The sequence below is a fragment of the Montipora capricornis genome, chromosome 2, assembly GCF_036669925.1.
Source record: "Montipora capricornis isolate CH-2021 chromosome 2, ASM3666992v2, whole genome shotgun sequence".
NCBI lineage: Eukaryota > Metazoa > Cnidaria > Anthozoa > Scleractinia > Acroporidae > Montipora > Montipora capricornis.
The window spans coordinates 38,345,231-38,360,230 of NC_090884.1; the positions used below are offsets into that span (position 1 = coordinate 38,345,231).

A 15,000-nucleotide genomic window follows, 5' to 3' on the forward strand; every position below is an offset into this window, starting at 1 on the left:
GTTGTGGCTTACATGTACATGTATATATGAAAAACATCTCTAAAGAATTTGGCAAATTTCCATAGTCACCTCCAAACCCCAAAATAATGTATGTTTTTAACTACAAGGAAGAGAGGCTATAGACGAAAGAGAGATATGTTCGCTACAGACGAAAGAGAGATATGCTCCTGTGTGGCTTCATAGCTCAGTTGGTGGAGCATTGCAACAGCATCACAGAGGTCACAGGTTCAATCCTATTGGAGACAGATTCTGTGTAAGATTGTGATAACTGGTTTCTGTTTTTCTTTATGCAGATGGCATGTCACTTCCACAGATATCGATCAACCTCGAGCAAGAACCACACAACCTTTAAGAAGACACGTGGTAAATGGTCCAATGTTTCCCCGTTAACATTTTTGACAACAAATTTTGTCAAAGAAATTATTGACCTCCCTTTCACAAGCAAAACCTCCAGTTTGGCTAGTCTAAAGAATGCTTGTTCCCTTAATTTTGGTTGGTTTTACAAGTTTTCTTTCCTGTAACAAAACGTTTGGTTACAAAGCAAAGTATGTGAATGAAAGGACTTGCTGTCAAGGAGCTTTCAACATTATGGACTAAAAAACTTTCATTAAAAAAGTGCTGGAGGAAATGTTCACAAACATGTATTCTTTATATACATGTACAATTTGAAGGGCTAAAATGTGTAGTAGTTCTTTACTTAGCCCACAAATTGAATGATCAATCTAAGGTGATACGGAGTTTACACATACTTTAAGCTTGCAGTGGACGAAAAAGATACTACCCATTGGCAAGTGAAGTGTGTCAGCTCTTGTAACATGCAACATGTGACAAAGAAAGGTAATTTGGTAGACGAGAAGAACACCTAAGAGTTTCGAAAAATAACCCCTCCATCGTGAAAAATGTTTCCCAGGTTACTAAGCTACTGATCCAGCCTTCTCAAAATGTTTTTCGGGAGCAGGTCATAAGGAAGGTAAAGACGGTTTGGTGCTAAAGGCACCCAAGCGAGTGCCCAAAGGATGCAAGCTTCTAGGGGGGTCTCGGGGCACGCTCCCCTAGGGATTTTTTCAAATTTAGACATTCACAAATGCAATTTAGTGCAATCTGGTGGATTTCAAGTGACGAACTTTCACATATGGAATTGACACTTGCTTGGAGTCTGATAAGAAATACTGGAATGCTAGTTAAATAAACATTGCATGTGCGCGAGGCAAAAAAATATTGTGGACACAAATTTGTTCGTCAAGCAAACTTTTTTCAAGCTTTTAGAATATCTCCAGTGACTTCACGTTCCAGCTAAAATGTATTGTGACTGACATTTTCTAACTGGAAGGAGACGGTCAAGCTTTCTGAGGAGACGGCTCATTGAGCCGTCGACCGGCCGATTTTGAGAAGGCTGCTGATCATTTAATAAGTAAAACAAACATCAGTCCGTAATACTACAAAATGCTCGATCTACAAAGTTACAGACACAAGCATAGTCTAAGAGGCATGTCCTGAGGTCTGTAACCCACTTTCCAAACTTTCCTGTTGACGACGAAATGCCCAGCCAAGATCATCAAACAGAAACACAATTGGAAGTTGTTTCGTAAAGTAGGTTTTATGCAGATTCTCATTGGCAATCGTTGTGCTGATTATCTAACAGTTCTAGGGCTATCAAACAAGCTCTATCTGCATGACTCTAGAGGGCATTTTTTTGGGTTGAGTTTTAGGTCATAGGTTGACTTACTGTATAAAGTAAGTATGGTATTACACTAAGAATAGTGGGTATCTACAAAACTGGCAGTCAACCATTTGATGTCTGCAAGGCAAGTTCAGAACCCTTGTATCTTTCTAAAAAAGGATTAAAATCTTAATAGACCTGTGACAGTAAACAGGTGTATTGTTTATACTGCAGGCAAAGTAATGAGCAGCAGCAAAATGCCTTATTTGTTTTGTCCCCATGTATTACATTTTTCAATTAAATTGTAACTTAGCAGGCGACTAACAGTGAAAAACAGGTGGACTGGTTTCCCTGCACATCAGATGTGCAATTATAATGTAAATATATCTGATGAAAGAAATGTTTATTTTAAGTGCAATTGTCTCTTTTAGCCAAATAAACTACATCTATGAAGCCACACAGTTGGGATTAGATCAATTTTTTGGGCTAATGTGCATTTGAAAAGTGAGCTACAAACAGAAGAGAGGCTATAGACGAAAGAGAGATGTGCTCCTGTGTGGCTTCATAGCTCTGTTGGTAGATCATTGCAACGACATTTCAGAGATCATGGGTTTGAATCCTGTTAGAGATGCCTGAATTTTTCAGTTGCCTAAAAGAGATAATTAGTGCTTTAATTGTCCAGGTACTGTAAGTGAAAGGATCATTTCTTTTTTCCTTAAAAACATTCTGTGACTGAATGTGGATATTCTGCAGAAAATGATCCATCCAGGCTAAAAGAAAACTGTAAACTTTGCAAACAGACTAATGGTGCATCATAATGCTTTTGATTTGAAAACTCATTTTGCCATTTCAAGTTTACGATAATATTTCTTTGTTTGTAGTTGTAAACACATAACTTTATGCTCTTAGGACAAAAGAAGAAGTCAAGGCTTTGCCTATCCAATATCTAGATTAAAAGAAGACGATTTTCAGTTTCTGAGAGAGCACGCAAGTCATTTTCAGCAAATATTCAAAGAAATTCATCACGTAAGCTTCAAGGTTGAAACCAAACCATCCTGCACCCTACATAATCACACAGCATTGCCAACTTCTTGCTACAAATCTACACCCCAATACATGTCAAGTTGTGCTCAGGAAAAGAAAGTCATCATAAATCATATGAAGGCAAATTTAATCTAATGTTTCATCTTGTTAGAAAAACACTAGCCCCATTCACAATTGTGCTGCAAAATTTTTATCTCAGAAATCTACATACATCTGTATTAAGCAATCCTTAATGAGCATTCAGAAGGGGGGTCAAATTCACGGCACCAAAGTTTCATGATTAAGCTTTTTTTTTCCATCCGGGGATGACAAATGCAACAGCCGTTGCTAGTTTTGGGAAACTGACACTTAACCTTAACAGATTGAGAAAACTAGGCATTCCAGAAATTAACAACTAAGTACTAAAAAGTGACAAAACAAAACTATGCGTTGAATCATAATCATGTCCTTTTTTATGTTTACACTTGAAGACCACTGGACGTAAGCTCTGCATGGTGAGCATTGGTTTTGTTGTGGTTCTTCCAACAAATTGTCCATTTTTCACAAAATGGTTGATTGTAGTACATCAAGGATGTAGGCCTGATGTTTCCTCTTGTCTTTTATCACTGTCACCCACACAAGCAAAACCAGCAACAACAAAATGCATGTTAACAGCATTTATGTTACAAAAGATTGAAAGCAATTTCAGATGACACTATCGTTTTATTGTCATAGTATGAACAATGAGACAAATAGCAGTGGTTTCAACAAGTACCAACCTCCAACGAAAACAATTTCATCAGCTACTTCACTCAGAGAAGTCAGCTACTTTTCCCAAAACTGAAGTAAATAAATTCAGATTCTTTCAAACCTAAGATTGCAAATCAGTAATTATGAAAATAGGGTTCTTTAGCAACATCAATGGTGACGGCAATGAGAACGCCACAAATTTGCATATTTAGTGGGCAAAAAGTATAGCTGTAGACGCTTTGCACGTGCGATTTTCACTTTCGTCCATTTCTTTGCCGGGGTCAGCAAAACCATACCATATAATCAAATTTGAGGTTTTATGGAGGACGTCACCACTTGGAGATAAACTTTCATTTAATCTCCTATATTTAACAAGACTCGCATCGGTTTCATTCTTGCGGGACTGCCACACCATTATCATGTTAAAGAGCTTGGAATAGTCACCAAGTGATTACAAGAACGATTTATGTTTTGCGATGACGTTCTTGTTGCTGTTGCCAATCCAGTCGTCGTTGCTAAAGATCCCTGATGACTACTCGAACCAGCTACCAACTTCAAGCTTTATTAAAAACCCTGATGTAGCAGTAAATGCTGTTCACATGCAAATAAGTGGCTGGCTGCTCAAGAATTATACTGCCATACTTATTATGGTATGTCTCACTCAAAGGAAAAAGGTGATTATACACAAAAAATTTACATGTATTAACTCCCTACAATGGCACATCATAAGATCCACAGACATTTTTAAGGCAACAGCTTGCTTGTTACAAGGAAATTACACTTGTCGCTTCCCATTGAAGTATCCTGAAAACAAAACATGCAAAGAGGACGAAGGCAACACGCTCGTTCACCACCATACTATTGAAACTGTTCGGGAATATCGAAAACAATACTCTTACCTGAACCACCAGCCCCGTTTGATGATACGCTGCCCCATGTCTTTACTTGCGATTGTTGCTGCTTTACTGGTTGTGTTTGCGATTGTCCCGAGTTTTGCGACTGTGTTTGAGGTGGTTGTGGATGAGATGGCGGTGGAACGGGCCGCTGAGGTTGCAACAGCGGCTGTTGAGTACTTGGCACATTTGTTTGTTGAGGCGTAGAACTCGGAGGTGCTGGCTGTGGAGCTGCTTGAGTACCTTCTGGGGGTTTCTCCTTCGCACTGCCCCATCCTCCTCCACCACTTGGTACTAAAGAAACAGTAGGATCGTTGCCAGAGTTTTCGCTTTTTAAAGACGGGAGATTCGCTGGAGGTGGGATTCGACGACTCGCACCGACTTTTCCGAGGCTCTGCAGCCCATGACGTGCCGCTCCTGTGGATAAAATAAACTTACATTCAATTCAAGAAAGCTTTTAAAGCAATGCTTCACTTTTCGATGAAGTAGGTATAGCGACTGCCAAACCGGAAGCCACGTCGCAACGCTTGTAGATTGCAGCTAAAACATTATACAGACAATACTGCCAATGCATTCTTCAGCCGCCTTTAACGGTGTCAACTATTAATCCCTCCAAATCGACACAATAAAACACTCAGGTACAGGAAAAACGCAAACCTGAAGATGTCTTGGTTTCGACTTTCGTGCCTTTGTACGTTTGGTTCAAGTTGAGTGAAGAATATTTCGTCTTCCCCGCATTTTCCTTTACTTTAAGCCCAAACCTGTCGGACATTCTGGATAGGTAGTCATGAAGATAAAGCGGTGCAAAATGCCCAAACTTGCAAATCCCTTCAACTTCAAAATTTTTGGCGCAAACTCAATATGGCGGAAGGGCGACAAGCTTGGTGACGTTTGACAGCGTTTTTCACAGTGACTTGTAGTTCGTCTCCAACAAAAAGACAAAGCGAAATTTTTTTAAAGGGTTCCTTTTGAACTAGAAATTTACCAGAGGCCAAGTATTCGCGGGATTGTTCAGGATGGTTCAGATGGAAAACTCAAAGCCAAGATGGTCGAGGAAAGCGACAACGTCAAAGACAGCAGCAATTAAAATTTTATGCGTCTCTCGACGCGAAGAATTGTGTTCCGGATGACGTAATCTGATTCCGACAAGATACGACTGTGACCGGAAATTGCCGAAGAATCAGGCGATTGACGTGTAAGGATCCCTCAAAAGAAAAGACTGAAATAGGTAAGAAAAAGATATTTTCATGCGATCCGGTTGCCCTCAAACTGAATTTTAAAACAATTTCTCTTAATGAAAATTCCTTTTCCGCACTCCTACACAAGAGCAAATGAATAGTTTTTGCCGAATGCAAAACAGCTCAGTGAAAACCGAATATTGAAATAAAAGCAGAAGCTATCGACGGTCCCATATCATTGGATTTGACTTATTCTCATTTCCTTGTACTCGCAGAATGGATTTATGAACTTGTTTTTTGGTTGGTTAGTTGGGGTGTTCGTCATTTCCCATCGTGAAACAAAGCGAAAGATGAAAGGAAATGGAGTTGACATGTAAGCTTGCGTAAGTTAATTTCAACGATCCAGCTGGATGACGGATGAGCTTAATAATTAATTCAAGCCTTTCAAAAGGTTTGGTGCCTAAACTACCTGACAAAATTGGTGGATGCTGGAAAATTTTCTCCCTCAAAAATGGGTTTCGTGCTTGCAACTAAAGATTTTTAAGGTAAGAAGACGTACGATCGTTTCTCACGACGTAGACACATAGTTTGTAGCCCGCGACGTTTTGACCGCTTAGTGTTGGTCTTAAATTTCCGGAGGGGTCCGATTCGAAATTTTTCCCTCGGCGGTTCGTTGACGTACCAATCTCTGTCGTGTGTTCTACGCTTCGAAAATAGGTCAAACAGATTGATAAAGGACAATACAGCCTGAAGTAGACCAGCAGTGTATAGTAAACGATCGAACCCCCGCCGTGGTCTAGAAGATAAATGACTACAGCGTGAGACAAGTGATCATACATTTAATTATTTATTTACCACCATGATGACCAATTAATAATCACTTATTTTACGATGTTTAAGTTAATATGTGGGAGGGATGGTAGATTAGTTGACGGTCAAAAGGACGACTGAAAGATCAGTGTTAAGCAGGATTCGGAACTACGACCACCGAAAGACCGATCGGATGCTCTGTCCATTTAGCCAATGCAAGTATAAACCGTAGTTGATGCCCCACCCATTGAGCTACAAGAATCTGATTTCTCTTTTGTCCTTTCGCGGCATAGCCAAGCAACAAGTTTCCCGTGTTTCTTTCCTGCTGCTTTAATTTGCGGACATTTGTGACTGGAGCAATAAATTTTCGAGGGTTAAATCAAACCACAATACACATGCAATCCTGTGAGCTCATTGGTTGAGCATTGTTGTAGGGAAATGGGAAATTGAACCCAGTCTGTTCTAGAATAAAGCAATTAGAAGTCGATAGATCATGATGAAAGTCGTCTTCGCGCATTCTTTGGCAGCGGCTTTTTAACTAGTGCGCAGGATATTTTCGTTTCAAAGAGTAATGCAGAGTAGCCGAATTGAGAGAGCGGTAACATCAATGAAAAAGAAGAACAATGCTCAAACTGTGCTTGATTCGATCGAGCATCCGGTCACTTCGTTCCATGGCCATTTCGTTCCAAGACAGTTCGCTCCAAGTTACGGTCAGATCGTTCCACAAATTAGTCAGTTCGTTCCAAGACACTGTCCGTTGGTTCCACAAGTACTCAGATAGTTCGACCCCTAAACCCAAACTTGCAAATATTCGATTTGCGAGTGCTTTTCTTTAAATTGGAAATCGATATTGCGCAAAATGTGGTCGTAGTTGTTGATTGAGGTTGCTTCCTTTGAATTGGTATATACAAGGCGAGAAATAAAAAAAATCCACCCGCAATTTTGCGACATGTTTCCAGCGGCTAAACCTACCCCAAATATAAACCTGCAATACACATGTCACGGTAAAGAAACCGCTGCAAATGACGAATGACCGAGGGAATGGGGTGGTGCACGCAACACCACGGCTAAATAACGCCACAATTTGCCCCATATCTTCAGAATGAAACAAATTCACAACAAGAAACACTTTTTTTGCCTCGTTTACCTATGCTAGCGAAAGCAGCGGCAAAGTTTCTAACCATTTTGTTAGTAATAGCGATGGCTCGAAATTGCAACCATTTAAGTCGAATTAGCACAAGCACAAACAAAGGGATCAATTTTTTTCCTTTTCCTTGTGCTTGTGCTTATGCTTGCGATTATGTCAGCAATGTGAAAATTTTAGCTCATTTAGTGATACCAATTATCATATGGCCCGTACGGCCCTGCGCGCGCTTTCCATCTAAAACTACTGGGAAAATCCCCGTATGAGGGCCGTATGCATTAGCGCTAGCAGGGCCGGAAAAAGTCGTACGGCCCTACTAGGAACACGCACTGCTCCGTGCGATGCAATTTTAGGGGATTTCGTCGCTTTTAAACATCCGAGTAATTTACAGCCAGAAAAGCAAATGCAAACAGCATATTAGATAAATTTTCTGTGCAGATTTTTGTTTTTTATTTTGTCCTAACTTCATCTTCTGAGTGCTAATAAATATTGTAAAAAGCCCATATGATAAAATGCTTATTGACTGACTTTAGGTCGGGCCGGACAGGAAAATATTTGGCCCTCGGTCATGGCGCACGGACCTCGCTGCGCTCGGTCCCTACACCATGACCTCGGGCCAAATATTTTCCCGTCCCGCCCTCCCACTCAGTCAATAAGTACATATTACAGACCAAGGTCAGCCCAGCCGAAAGGTCAGCCAAGTGTTTGCTGAAAGGTTGCTCTCACCTCAACGGACCACGAGAAAACTGAGCACTAGAACATCACAAACTTCAAACAAATGGCTCCTTTATAGGAGTCACGAATACCATAAAAGCAATAACCAACAAATCAAACATTACTTAATAAATGTTTGTTTCTACTAAACTTTGTGTGACTTGAACGGCATATAGATATTTTTAAAAGGGTTTCTTACGTTGGGAGATGTGGCAACGAAACCATCCCGGAACTCGGAAAAAGAGATAGCCTGCGCTCGAGATTGAGACAAAGATGGCGATCATAACTTTTCGATGAAGAAAATGGAATGGATAGAAGCAACTAAATAGAATTTAGCAAGCTTACACTTTTCAGTGACCCGTTATTGAAACTATTAGGGTATTTTTGCATTCTAAGTGCGCAATATAAGCAAGAAAATACGGTCTCTTTCGTCACAAGATAACACATTCCAAGTTCAGGGGCACCCAACGAATCTGTTCCTCGCATTATCTGTTCCCCAGAGGAATCTTGCTGGCTGGCAAAAATACAGGTGTTTCGATGAGCCGTCTGGGAAATTTTGTTATTGATAGAGGTTTTGCCTGGGAATTACTGACTTTTTCTAGCATTTCAACCCGAGCTGGCTGTAGAAACTCTGAAGACTGAGGACGACTCAAAAAAAAGAAAAAAAAAAAGAACCCCTTCCCTCTCCCAGAGAATAGTCACAAACATTCGACGGCTGGTCAGAGTGATTGCGCTTGCGGAAAAAAAACTATTTTGTCCCGGTTTTGTTGCTTTTGTTCGGTCGTTTTGGATCAAGGAATTTGAAAGCGCGCGGAATTCCTGGCTGGGAAATAGATTTGATCAGCTGGCTGGGAAACCAACCAATTTTATCTAGCTGGCTGGGAAATTTCTTGTGTGTCTTGCTGGGAAAAAGGAACAGATAATGTTTTCCCAGCAACACTGAAAAACACCCGAAAATGCCTTAATAACATTTATTTTCATTAACTGGGGTATAATAATACATTTTACAACAAATTGGTCGTTGGGTGCCCCTGCAAGTTCCCGATCGATCCATCTTACGACCTTTAATTAAATCGATCTCCTACGGTTATCAAGTGCGCTATTTCAAATAAATTCGATCATGAAAGTTGACTATTTTGCGGAACGATCTGACAGTAACTTGGAACGAATTGACCATGGAACGAAGTGATCGTAATTCCTTGGTCGCGTTCTCTTTTTTTGTTTGCATGCTGTTACGTTTTGAGATTACACTGAATTCCTTAAGCCCCGTTCAAACGGTCATGATAGTTGATGATAGTTTCAACTATCACGCACGTTTGAACACGAACTATCATTCACTATCATCAACTATCATCAACTATCATGCAGTTTGGACATGTTCAAATTCGACATGATAGTTCATGATAGTTTTTTCCGTTTGACCGAGCGGATGATAATGCATGATAGTTTTTCGGTCAGCGGGGGTAACCAAGGCGGGCTCAATGCAATATGGCTACCGCAAGTTTGCCATCGTCCTGTGAGGAACAACAAAACAATAATTTGGACGAATATTCGGACGACAGTGACGCTGAAAGCGAGAAAGTGAGAAAAGCTAAAAAAGCTAAAAAACCAGACAACGAGAAGTGGAGTAGTAGTTTGATATGCAACCTAATAGATGAGTACGAGGCACGGCCATTTTCGTCACGAAATTCAAATCCCCGCCATATTTGTTTACAATCGCGCGCGGTAGGAGACTAGGTACCAGTTAGCTACGCCAGCACATTGCGCGATTTCGTCAACTATCATGAACTATCATGGACCGTTTGATCGCAAACATGATAGTCAATGATAGTGAATGATAGTTGAAACTATCATCAACTATCATGACCGTTTGAACGGGGCTTTACATGAAAAGCGGGTTATTCTTAAGGAATGAGATCTGTAATTTGCAATATGACCTGCCTTACTTTCAGTGAGGTTTCTGACTTCGATGAGACTACGTCGTGAGATTTTGAATTGGTGTGAAACGAAAGAGAATGGAATGGGGATGCCCATATGGGATGAATGGGATACCCATTTTTACGCGCCGTTCACGCTTTATCTCACACGCTCGAATTCTTGGCTGTGTGAATATCTTCGCTGTATTTTGCTTTCATAAAATCAGCAGTGCTTGCTTAGCCTTTGGTTTGACCGGTGACGTCACGTTTGATTCGCATGAGGACGACTGGGAACGAGACTGGATCGCAGGTGCATGCTCTTGGGGGTTCGTCATGTTCCCAGAAATGCAGGTCCAATTTTGACATCTAAAGCAAAGTGTGCCTTAAAGTCTAGGCCTTTGCTAACTATTTGCTAGGTTAGCATTGCTTTTAGCTTAAGATACATGAAGCTTTTTTCTTTCTTAAAAAAATCAAGTGAGAATGAATGAACTTTATTTACCCACGGAATTTACATCAGTAAGAGATAAAACTACTGCTTTACAGAAAAGCCGTGTAAAAGGTAATACAAGTTATTCAATGGTTAAAATACACTATACACTGATAGACTATATATATACAAAACTTAAATGACAGGGAGGCTATTTATTTGTTTTTTTAAAAGCAGAGAGAGTGGGAGCAGTTATAATATGATATGGGATGGCGTTCCATATCTTTGCCCCAATAAAAGAAAACTACTGCTTTTGGCAAATTCAGTGTTATATTTGGGGAGGAGAAGTCTACTTTCACTATCACGTAGCGCATACCACTGTTGCTTTTATCAAAAAGATTGATGAGATAACCTGGAGGTTTGTTGTTTATAACTTCATACATGACGATTGCTAAGTGTTTTTTCCTGATAGTTTCCAGGTCATCCCATCTTAATTCCTTACAACGTAACCCTTTCGGGTTATAATTCTGGCCGCTCGATTTTGGAGCCTTTGGAGTCTCGCCGTTAGAATTTTATTTAAATTACCCCTATTCTACGTCACAGTAATCAAAGAGGGGTTTAATAATCGTGTTACATATTGTTAGAAGTGTGTCTTGGGGAACATCCTGACGAGGCTGTTTTAACGCAGCTAGTCCTGATGAGACACGTTTGCAAAGGCTGTCAACATGCTCCTCCCGTACTAGACGTTGGTCAAATACAACTCCAAGGAACTTAGTGGACTGAACTCTGGTTATAGGTTGCTCGCCAATTTTCAAGGGATCTATCCCGAAGATTCGAAGATTAGATAGGTTATAATCAGAGGTAAAATACACGTACTCCGTTTTAAGAACATTTAAGCTGAGCTGATTAGCTAGTAGCCAATTTTGTAAATTATTCAGATCATGATTAACTTCCCGTTGAAGGCGTGGCGTAGATTTATGAGAATTTGTTATGGTAGTGTCGTCTGCAAACATACGAGCTATCGCATATTTTAAGCACTCAGGAAAATCATTAAGATAAATAAGAAACAACAGTGGTCCAAGGATGGATCCTTGTGGAACACCACAACTGATTATTCGTGGCTCAGATGTGTATCCCTGGACCACACAGACTTGGTCTCTGTTAGAAATAAAGGAATTAATCAAATCCAGATTCAGTCCACTAATCCCGTACAATTCAAGTAAATACAATAGGAACTAATGAGATACAGTATCGAAGGCTATGTCCAAATCAAGAAAAAACAAAACGTTTGTCTTAGAATGAGTGAGAATGAGAGTGATTCGCAGGTAGCATAGCTAATCGAGGCAGGTCGTTCGATAAATTCAACTATGTGAGATTCAAAATTGCACCTGATTACCTATAATGACGTGCATTTGTGGAAACATGACGAAAAACCTGGAACCCCCAAGAGCACCCGCGATCATAATAAAATGAAAATCTAGGCACTCTACATTAAAAGGCTTCCAACCTCGTTCCCAGGGCTTTTCTCCGCCCACCTTCCACTCGGCGGAGAAAAGCCCTAGGAACGAGGTTGAAAGGCTTCAATTACCATTGTAGACAGTATTAGGCGGGTGATTGGGTTGGTTGAACATCGGGCTGCCATGCGACTCCGGCCGGACCAATACTCAGGGTCAAAGAGGAGAAAGTGCTGCCTTTGTAATTACACTCGCAAATGGTTAGACTCTCCGGTCGTCTCGGATAAAGGACGATATACCCTTGTTTGCAAACTCTGTGGGATGTTAAAGATCCCACAAACTAAAAGAGAAAAGATTGAGAAAAGGTTGAGATTTGTCTGTCATGGAGATTAAATTCAGCCATTCGTGCTATGCTGATTTTATCGATTTAGGGTGTGCCTTGGACATAAGATTCTTGTAAACATAAAATAGGTTTTCTCCTTTTCCGTAGTGTTCGATTTATGAATGGGTGAAGTCGTTAGTAGCGACTTTATAATCTATTGCTACATTAAACTAGATTGACTGAAATTGTCAAGGTGTGGGCTATCTATTCTATTCCCCAGTTGTCTGCAAACAGACCATCATAGAATAAAAAAATTATACCGTTGATAACCACGAAATTGAGAAATGGCTCAAATCGCGTCGGATCTGGAAAATAACCACACAGGAAGCAAGTTACCCACGTTGGCATTTTTAATTGAGAATTTTTTCATGTAATTATCTTCTTAATTAAGCTTTTTATCGGGGATTCCCATACAAATCCTTATATTTTTGTCAGCCATGCTCACGCTGAGCTTGGGAGGCCTGTGCCCAGCTATTAAACCATTTAACACTTCATTGAACCATTTGCCGGTGAGTTACGTTCATTATCAATTTGTTGAACCGTTCCTTCTTCAACTAAACCATTCTGCTACAGAGCACTAGATCATTTGTTGTCAGACCTGATCATTGAATTAGCCTGTTCCGTTTCAACATCAGCGTTACTCTGGATTCCAGAAGGTATTTTCTCGCTTTGAAAACATAAGCCAAAGAGCGAGTCACGAAGCGGCGACTCGCGACTCGCGACTCGCTCTTTCCACAGCGAGAAAATAACCTCTGGAATCCGAGGTCATCCAGGGTACATCAGCGTCTGAACCATTTCAAAACCATCTAAACCATTTTAATTTTGACTAAACCGCAGCACAAACCTTCTGTATTTCGAACTTTTCACTTCAAAACCACTTACTTTGCTGCGCAAACTATCACTAAACCATTTCTGTGTGCTCTGTACCATTTCGATCAATTTCTTGTATTTTTGGCGGTGATGGCCGCTCATATAATTCTGATCGATGAGACCACATGACAGCAACATTGTAGGAGTCCAAGTGCTGGAACTGGGTAATCTAAACCTAAACAGAGTTTCGTTAGGGCGGTGTTTTTCCTTTCATCCAGTCGCCTCCGTAACATGAGTAGAATTTACTCAAACCATGGTCTTCACTCCGCATAGTGTGAAAACCAATGAACGAGGACGCACATCAGCGCTTTCAAGGCTTTATTTCCTCGATAAGAATAGTAATTTCAACTTGAAAATCCTTTTTTCTTTGTATTTTTTCATGCCCTTCTACGCAGTATTTCGCTGGCGCTTGTATTTCATGGGGTATTGTAAAATTTCTTCTGAACCCAACCGGACGATATCGATGTACCGGAAATGTGCATGTGACTCTTAGGGCCGATTTACACGGTACGATTTTTGCCGCATGCGACAAGCTTATGACAGGCCTACAACTAGTTTACGATTGTCGAGTGCGTTAAAAAAAATTGTCGTAGCATTTTAGAACATGTTTTAAAACGCTGCTACAATCGGAAGTCAAGTCGTACGCCTGTCGTTATCTGGTGACCCTATTCCGGAATAGGCATCATCCTATTCCGGAATAAGAATACTTGGAGTGATAATTTAAAACCGTAACGGTATGTTTGCCGTTTCAGTTGAAGCAACAAGGATAATAAAGATACGTTTAAAATAACGTTTTAGCGGGCGCGAGACAATTTTAAATTGAATCTCCGTAAAATCGAAGATATCTGTTAAACTTTTATTCCAAGTATTCCTATTCCGGAATACGGTCAAAACCGGTCATACAGGTCATGAAAGACAAGTGTTGTTTCCCATTGTAAATCTCTGCACGTAGTTCCCCCGCTATATGAGACCAGAGTTAACAGAGGGGACTGATGAGACAGCGGACGAAATCTGAATTCAAGCGCCATATTGAAAATACTGGTAAGTGGTTTTCAACAGTATTAGAGAGAAGATTTTTGCAGTGACTTTTTCATATCCAATTACAAACCTAGGTTTTTCCAAGCTCTAAGCTTGCATAAACCCTTCGCGTGCAACAGGAACGATTCATTGCTTGAGCACGTTATCGTCAAAACACCGGAGGTAATGTAAAGGTGTTGATGAAAGTGATTCTAACACCCTCCTTCATCCCATGAATGATTCTTTGCTGACAACATTCCGGGGGTCGATAAATGAAAGAAAGGCTTTTCTGTTTACTTCTAAGTTATTTACTGACAAGGCTTTCGCATTCTTGCCAGGTTTCTCTGTTACTGACCTTTACTATACCCTGCGTGCAAGAGGTTCTTTTTTTTCTTTCGCGAGCAGCGGTTGAAACGGAGAAGCGAAAAAGAAGAACCTCTGGTCATGGCATAGGCAGCCCAAGTTCGCGTCACTAGAGAGCGTGTAATAATTATTTACTAGTGGGAAGATGACCTTTGTGTGCAAGCAGTATTGGGTTACAGGCAGCCGTTGAGAATTTAAACGTGTTCTAAGACTTTGTATGGGAAATAAAATACCGTCGATTATGAAGCCTAAAAAAACGCTCAATTTAACGTTCATTCAATAAAATGAATAAAACTGACTCACCTTTGGTGTATTCTTGTGCGTTTTGGTGCTTATTTTACCGTTTCGGGCATTCCTTGAAATCACTGTCCTAAGACAAGCCAAGGCAGCACACTAAGA

At 40.5% G+C, this 15,000-nt stretch overlaps 1 protein-coding gene across 1 annotated transcript in view; it reads right to left on the reverse strand.

The window, feature by feature from the left end:
* LOC138020839 (protein PRRC2C-like) overlaps positions 1-5,485 on the reverse strand; it is a 29,776-nt gene extending 24,291 nt beyond the window's left edge. Inside the window, 2 exon segments of the mRNA XM_068867757.1 lie at positions 4,333-4,743; positions 4,984-5,485. Coding sequence (XP_068723858.1) covers positions 4,333-4,743; positions 4,984-5,098 — 526 coding nt within the window. The 5' untranslated portion in view covers positions 5,099-5,485.
* Between the last annotated feature and the right edge of the window lie 9,515 nt (positions 5,486-15,000).